The following is an 8889-nucleotide window of genomic DNA, read 5'->3' as shown; positions in this document are numbered from 1 at the left end:
CCCCCTCATTAGCATAGCCCCATCCCCCTCATTAGCATAGCCCCATCCCCTCATTAGCATAGCCCCATCCCCCTCATTAGCATAGCCCCATCCCCTCATTAGCATAGCCCCATCCCCCTCATTAGCATAGCCCCATCCCCCTCATTAGCATAGCCCCATCCCCCTCATTAGCATAACCCCATCCCCCTCATTAGCATAGCCCCATCCCCCTCATTAGCATAACCCCATCCCCCTCATTAGCATAGCCCCATCCCCCTCATTAGCATAGCTCCACCCCCTCATTAGCATAGCCCCATCCCCCTCATTAGCATAGCCCCATCCCCCTCATTAATATAGCCCCATCCCCCTCATTAGCATAGCCCCATCCCCTCATCAGTATAGCCCCATCCCCCTCATTAATATAGCCCCATCCCCCTCATTAGCATAGCCCCATCCCCCTCATTAGCATAGCTCCACCCCCTCATTAGCATAGCCCCATCCCCCTCATTAGCATAGCCCCATCCCCCTCATTAGCATAGCCCCATCCCCTCATTAGCATAGCCCCATCCCCCTCATTAGCATAGCCCCATCCCCTCATTAGCATAGCCCCATCCCCCTCATTAGCATAGCCCCATCCCCCTCATTAGCATAGCCCCATCCCCCTCATTAGCATAGCCCCATTCCCCTCATTAGCATAGCCCCATCCCCCTCATTAGCATAGCCCCATCCCCTCATTAGCATAGCCCCATCCCCTCATTAGCATAGCCCCATCCCCTCATTAGCATAGCCCCATCCCCTCATTAGCATAGCCCCATCCCCTCATTAGCATAGCCCCATCCCCCTCATTAGCATAGCCCCATCCCCCTCATTAGCATAGCCCCATCCCCTCATTAGCATAGCCCCATCCCCTCATTAGCATAGCCCCATCCCCCTCATTAGCATAGCCCCACCCCCCTCATTAGCATAGCCCCATCCCCCTCATTAGCATAGCCCCACCCCCTCATTAGCATAGCCCCATCCCCCTCATTAGCATAGCCCCATCCCCCTCATTAGCATAGCCCCATCCCCTCATTAGCATAGCCCCACCCCCTCATTAGCATAGCCCCATCCCCTCATTAGCATAGCCCCATCCCCTCATTAGCATAGCCCCACCCCCTCATTAGCATAGCCCCATCCCCTCATTAGCATAGCCCCACCCCCTCATTAGCATAGCCCCATCCCCTCATTAGTATAGCCCCATCCCCCTCATTAGCATAGCCCCATCCCCTCATTAGCATAGCCCCACCCCCTCATTAGCATAGCCCCACCCCCCTCATTAGCATAGCCCCATCCCCTCATTAGCATAGCCCCATCCCCTCATTAGCATAGTCCCATCCCCTCATTAGTATAGCCCCACCCCCCTCATTAGTATAGCCCCACCCCCTCATTAGCATAGCCCCACCCCCCTCATTAGCATAGCCCCACCCCCCTCATTAGCATAGCCCCACCCCCTCATTAGCATAGCCCCATCCCCCTCATTAGCATAGCCCCATCCCCCTCATTAGTATAGCCCCACCCCCTCATTAGCATAGCCCCACCCCCCTCATTAGCATAGCCCCACCCCCTCATTAGCATAGCCCCACCCCCTCATTAGTATAGCCCCACCCCCTCATTAGCATAGCCCCACCCCCCTCTTTAGTATAGCCCCACCCCCCTCATTAGCATAGCCCCATCCCCCCTCATTAGCATAGCACCATGAAGTTAAAACGGCCCCTCCCCCGCTGTAGCATTAGCATAACCACGCCCACTCCCTGACATTGTCTCCGCCCACTCCCTTTGTTCGCCCCTCCCCATCCCGTTACCTCCGCTCATTGTCTCCGCCCACTTCCGCTCATTGTCTCCGCCCACTTCCGCTCATTGTCTCCGCCCACTTCCGCTCATTGTCTCCGCCCACTTCCGCTCCGCCTCCTCCCGCCAACTCCCCCTCAACTGCCCCCCTTTGCCCCTCCCCCCATCACCCCCCCCCCTCCACTTCCCGCGCATGCGCAGTGCGAGCCTCAGGCGCCGCGGCTCCTTGTGATGGCGGCGGGCACTGAGGGGGAGGCGAGAGAGGCGGAGACTAGGTGAGGTGGTGGTGGTGAGGTGGTGGTGAGGTGAGGTGGTGAGGTGAGGAGGTGAGGAGACGTGGTGAGGGTGAGGTGGTGGTGAGGTGAGGTGGTGAGGTGCGGTGGTGAGGTGGTGGTGGTGAGGTAGTGGTGAGGAGGTGAGGAGACGTGGTGAGGGTGAGGTGGTGGTGAGGTGAGGTGGTGAGGTGAGGTGGTTGGTGAGGTAGTGGTGAGGAGGTGAGGAGACGTGGTGAGGGTGAGGTGGTGGTGGTGAGGTGGTGAGGTGAGGTGGTGAGGTAGTGGTGAGGAGACGTGGTGAGGGTGAGGTGGTGGTGGTGAGGTGGTGAGGTGCGGTGGTGAGGTGCGGTGGTGAGGTGGTGGTGGTGAGGTAGTGGTGAGGAGGTGAGGAGACGTGGTGAGGGTGAGGTGGTGGTGAGGTGAGGTGGTGAGGTGAGGTGGTGAGGTGGTTGGTGAGGTAGTGGTGAGGAGGTGAGGAGACGTGGTGAGGGTGAGGTGGTGGTGGTGAGGTGGTGAGGTGGTGGTGGTGAGGTAGTGGTGAGGAGGTGAGGAGACGTGGTGAGGGTGAGGTGGTGGTGAGGGTGAGGAGACGTGGTGGTGGTGAGGTGGTGGTGGTGAGGAAGATCACGAGCTGGTGAGGTGGTGAGGAGGTGGGGGGGAGGGTGAGGAGACGAGCTGACTAGGGGGTGAGCAGACGGGGTGAGGTGGTGAGGGGACTACGAGCTGGTGGTGAGGAAGACGACGAGTTGGTGAGGAGGAGGAGCTGGTGAGGAAGACGAAGTGGTGAGGAGCTGGTGGTGAGGAGCTGCCATGGCGGCCCATAAACCCACCGAGTGGGTGAGCGCTGTCATCCAGCGGTTTGATGAGCAGGTGAGTGGACATCATCATCAGCATCAGCAGCAGTATCATCATCATCAGCAGCAGTATCATCAGCAGCAGTATCATCAGCAGCAGCAGCATCAGCAGCAGTATCATCAGCAGCAGTATCATCATCAGCAGCAGCAGCAGCATCAGCAGCAGTATCATCAGCAGCATCAGCAGCAGTGCCATCATCATCAGCAGCAGTATCATCATCATCATCAGCAGTGCCATCATCAGCAGCATCAGCAGCAGCAACATCAGCAGCATCAGCAGCAGCATCAACATCATCAGCAGCAGTATCATCATCAGCAGTGCCATCATCAGTAGCAACAGCATCATCTCTCTCATCATCAGCATCATCAGTAGCAGCAGCAGCATCATCATCATCAGTAGCAGCAGCAGCATCATCATCATCAGTAGCAGCAGCATCATCAGCAGCAGCAGCAGCATCATCAGCAGCAGCATCATCATCAGTAGCAGCAGCAGCAGCGGCATCATCATCAGTAGCAGCAGCATCATCAGCATCATCAGCAGCATCATCATCTCATCATCAGCAGCATCATCATCAGTTGCAGCATCAGCAGCAACAGCAGCAGCATCATCATCAGTAGCAGCAGCATCATCAGCATCATCATCAGCAGCATCATCATCTCTCTCATCATCAGCAGCATCATCATCAGTTGCAGCATCAGCAGCAGCATCAGCAGCATCATCATCAGCAGCATCAGCAGCAGCATCATCAGTAGCAGCAGCATCATCAGCATCATCAGCAGCATCATCATCTCTCTCATCATCAGCAGCATCATCATCAGTAGCAACAGCATCAGCAGCATCAGCAGCATCATCATCAGTAGCAGCAGCATTATCAGCATCATCATCAGCAGTGTCATCAGCAGCATATCTCTCATCAGAAGCATCAGTAGCTGTGCCAGCATCATCATCAGCATCATCATCAGCAGCATCATTATGATCAGTAGCCGCATTTTTAGCATCATCATAAGCATCAGCATCATCATCAGCAGCATCATTATGATCAGTAGCCGCATCATCAGCATCATCATAAGCATCATCATCAGCAGCAGCATCATCAGCATCATTATCAGTAGCAGTGTCATCAGTAGCAACAGCATTTCAGTAGCATCAGCAGCAGTAGCATCAGCAGCAGTAGCATCAGCAGCAGTAGCATCATCAGCAGTAGCATCAGCAGCAGCAGCATCAGCAGCAGTAGCATCAGCAGCAGTAGCATCAGCAGCAGTAGCATCATCAGCAGGATCATCAGCAGTAGCATCAGCAGCAGTAGCATCAGCAGCAGTAGCATCATCAGCAGGATCATCAGCAGTAGCATCATCAGCAGTAGCATCAGCAGCAGTAGCATCATCAGCAGGATCATCAGCAGTAGCATCATCAGCAGTAGCATCAGCAGCAGTAGCATCAGCAGCAGTAGCATCATCAGCAGGATCATCAGCAGTAGCATCATCAGCAGTAGCATCAGCAGCATCATTTTCAGTAGCAGTGTCATCAGCAGCAACAGCATTTCAGTAGCATCAGCAGCAGTAGCATCAGCAGTAGCATCAGCATCAGCAGTAGCATCATCAGCAGTAGCATCAGCAGCAGTAGCATCATCAGCAGGATCATCAGCAGTAGCATCAGCAGCAGTAGCATCAGCATCAGCAGTAGCATCAGCAGCAGTAGCATCAGCAGCAGGATCAGCAGCAGTAGCATCATCAGCAGTAGCATCAGCAGCAGTAGCATCATCAGCAGTAGCATCAGCAGTAGCATCAGCATCAGCAGTAGCATCAGCAGCAGGATCAGCAGCAGCAGCATCAGCAGCAGGATCAGCAGCAGTAGCATCATCAGCAGTAGCATCATCTTCAGCAGCATCATCATCATCAGCAGCAGTAGCATCATCAGCAGTAGCATCATCATCAGCAGCATCATCATCAGCAGCATCATCATCAGTAGCATCATCATCAGCAGCAGCAGCATCATCATCAGTAGCAGCAGCATCATCAGCAGCATCATCATCTCTCTCATCATCAGCAGCATCATCAGCAGCATCATCATCTCTCTCATCATCAGCAGCATCATCAGCATCATTATCAGTAGCAGTGTCATCAGTAGCAACAGCAGCAGGATCAGCAGCAGTAGCATCATCAGCAGTAGCATCATCAGCAGTAGCAGCATCATCATCAACATCATCAGTAGCATTAACATCATCAGCATCATCATCAGCATCATCAGCAGCATCATCGGCAGCAGCAGCATCATCGGCAGCAGCATCAGCATCATCATCAGCAGCAGCATCATCATCGGCATCATCAGCAGCGGCATCATCAGAAGGAGCAGCATCAGCAGCAGTAGTAGTAGCAGCATTATCAATAGCATCATCAGCATCAATATCCTCAGTATAATCATCAGCACCATCCTCGGTACAATCATCAGCATCATCATCGGCATCATCCTCAGTATAATCAGCATCATCAGCATCAATATCATCCTCGGTATAATCATCAGCATCATCAATATTATCATCAGCATCATCATCATCATCAATATAATCATTAGCATCATCAGCATCAATATCATCCTCAGTATAATCATCAGCATCATCATCAACATGTGTGACTGAGTGTGTGTGTCTGTGTGTGTGACTGTGTGTGTGTGTGACTGTGTGTGTGTGAGACTGTGTGTGGCTGTGTGTGTGACTGTGTATGTGTGTGTGTGACTGTGTGTGTGTGAGACTGTGTGTGGCTGTGTGTGTGACTGTGTATGTGTGTGTGTGACTGTGTGTGTGTGAGACTGTGTGTGGCTGTGTGTGTGGCTGTGTGTGTGACTGTGTGTGTGTGTGTCTGTGTGTGTGACTGTGTGTGTGTGTGAGTCTATGTGTGTGTGTATCTGTGTGTGTGTCTGTGTTTGTGACTGTGTGTGTGTGTGACTGTGTGTGTGACTGTGTGTGTGTGTGACTGTGTGTGTGACTGTGTGTGTGTGAGACTGTGTGTGGCTGTGTGTGTGACTGTGTGTGTGACTGTGTTGTCTGTGTGTGTGTATTTGTGTGTGTCTATCTGTGTGTGACTGTGTGTGTGTGACTGACTGTGTGTGTGACTGTGTGTCAGTGTGTGTGTGACTGTGTGTGTGTGACTCTGTGTGTGTGACTGTGTGTGTGACTGTGTGTGTGACTGTGTATGTGTGTGTGAGACTGTGTGTGTGTGACTGTGTGTGTGTGTGTCTATCTGTGTATGACTGTGTGTGTGTGTGACTGACTGTGTGTGTGACTGTGTGTGTGACTGTGTGTCAGTGTGTGTGTGACTGTGTGTGTATTTGTGTATGTATTTGTGTGTGTATTTGTGTGTGTGTATCTGTGTGTGTGTGTCTGTGTGTCTGTGTGTGTGACTGTGTGTGTGTCTGTGTGTGTCTGTGTGTGTGACTGTGTGTGTGTGACTGTGTGTGTGACTGTGTGTGTGACTGTGTGTGTGTCTGTGTGTGTCTGTGTGTGTGACTGTGTGTGTGTGTGTGTCTGTGTGTGTGACTGTGTGTGTGACTGTGTGTGTCTGTGTGTGTGACTGTGTGTGTGTCTGTGTGTGTGTCTGTGTGTGACTGTGTGTGTGACTGTGTGTGTCTGTGTGTGTCTGTGTGTGTGACTGTGTGTGTGTCTGTGTGTGTCTGTGTGTGTGTGTGTGTGACTGTGTGTGTGACTGTGTGTGTGTCTGTGTGTGTGTGTGCCTGTGCTGTGTGGGTGAGAAGGAGCGCTGTAATGGGAAACGCAGTAATGGGTTCCGTATGTGGGGACAAACAAGGCCATTTCCTGCACTAAACACACACACACTCATATACACACACACACTCATACACACATACACACATACACACACACATACACTCATATACACACATACACACACATACACTCACACACATACACTCATACACACACACTCATACACACACTCATACACACATATACACACACACATACACTCACACACATACACTCATACACACACACTCATATACACACATACACTCACACACATACACTCATACACACACACTCATATACACACATATACACTCATACACACACACACACATACACTCATACACACATACACTCATACACACACACTCATATACTCATACACACACACTCATATACACACATACACACACACACATACACTCACACACATACACTCACACACACACACACTCATATACACACACTCATATACACACATATACACACACACACACATACACTCACACATACACACTCATACACACACACTCATATACACACATATACACACACATACACTCACACACAACAACAACAACCGCCATTCGCCACTAAGTGGCGGTGACGTCACCACGACGCTTGTGCCAGGCCATGTGCACCCTGAGGCCACGTGAAGTGTCGAACGCCCGCTGGCAGGAGGTCACGGAGCAGACCCAGGTACCACGGGTCGACTGACCGAGATGACCGAGATGACTGGCTGATGCACCACCTGTGCCCCCTACTGTGCCAACTTGCTGTGCTTTAGCCACCCGGCGCTCCGCTCGTTGTTGTGAGCGTCGCTCCTCCGCCCTCCGTTGTTGTTGGAGGGCGACTGCCTCCAACTGCCCAGTAGCGTCCTTCACGAGCCTCCTCCACAGAGGCCGATCTTTACACCGCTGGTACCGGTCATCGGCAAGTCCACTCAGCTCCACGTCCTCCTGTACCACATCACTCCATCTCTTCTCTAGCCCGTGCCGCGCCCGTTTAGCCCCCTCGATCCGGCCGAACAAAAGCTGTTTGGTCATGCGGTGGCTGGACATGCGGGCTACATGACCCAGCCAACGAAGCCTTGCCTGCCGGAGGAGCTCACCGATGGGACTTTGTCCACATCTTTCAAGGACTTGTGAGCTCCTCACACAATCCAGCCTGGTTAAACCCAGGATGGATCGTAGGCAGGCCAGCCTAAATGTTTCCAACCGGCGAAGATGTTCCATTAGGGGGGTCCACGTTTCGCAAGCGTAGAGAAGGGAGAGAATGACCGTGGCCGAGAAGACCCGAAGCTTCGTGCGGAGCGACAAACCGGGTAGCTTCCACGCAGCGTTACGCAACCGATGAAAAGATATTGCCGCTCGACTGATTCAGAGGGAGACCTCTGCTGTTAAACTGGAGCCGGTCATAAGCACACTGCCCAGGTATGGGAAACTCTCCACTCTCTCCACAACTGCCCCATCACTGATTGGGAGTTGTGGGGTGGAGTGCCCGATGGTACAAAATACCCACCTCTTAGTGGCACGCTCCAGTTTCAGCAGCAGCGTCTCCAACTCCTCCTCTGAGTGAGCCGCAATTACCAGGTCATCGGCATACATAACGTGGTTGACCAATAGGGAGCCATCCCTTGACCGCACCTGGGCATCTATCAGCCTCCCATTGTATCTGTACCAGATGGAAATTCCTCCGGTACAACTGCTGAAGGCTCCACGAACTACGCGGTCGAAACAGATGTTAAATAATGTTGGAGCCAGAGGACAACCCTGTCGCACCCCAAGGTGTACAGGGAATGGCTCTGACTCCTGGCCACGTAGTTTTACCCGGGCCTGCTCACCATCATGAAGGTCCTTAATGATCGTGAGCAGCGGGTCAAGGACTCCGAATGCACGAAGAACAACCCAGAGCCCAGGACTACTGATGGTATCATAGGCCTTGACCAGGTCAATAAAGCAGAGATGTAGGTCTTGTTGGAATTCCCTACACCTCTGCTGTAGCAAACGGACAGAAAATATGGCATCTGTGCAGGACCGCCCTTTCCTGAAACCACATTGGGGCTCCGCAAGCCTCTCCTCAGCGTGCCTGGCAAGGCGGTGTTGAATAATCCTTGCCAGGACCTTTCCCGGCACACTTAGGAGTGAGATGCCCCTGTAGTTGTTACAGTCGGTACGGTCCCCCTTCTTAAAG

General features: G+C 52.6%; 1 protein-coding gene across 1 annotated transcript in view; it reads left to right on the top strand.

The window, feature by feature from the left end:
- Positions 1-2751: 2751 nt before the first annotated feature.
- The window catches only part of LOC144954874 (neurofibromin-like), a gene marked incomplete at its 3' end in the record, with an annotated part of 48979 nt that continues 42841 nt past the window's right edge, over positions 2752-8889 (top strand). Inside the window, exon 1 of the mRNA XM_078885268.1 lies at positions 2752-2951. Coding sequence (XP_078741394.1) covers positions 2892-2951 — 60 coding nt within the window. The remainder of the gene's footprint in view (positions 2952-8889) is intronic.

This window comes from Lampetra fluviatilis, unplaced genomic scaffold (genome assembly GCF_964198595.1).
Source record: "Lampetra fluviatilis unplaced genomic scaffold, kcLamFluv1.1 SCAFFOLD_406, whole genome shotgun sequence".
NCBI lineage: Eukaryota > Metazoa > Chordata > Hyperoartia > Petromyzontiformes > Petromyzontidae > Lampetra > Lampetra fluviatilis.
This window is presented reverse-complemented; position numbering and strand designations above follow the sequence as displayed.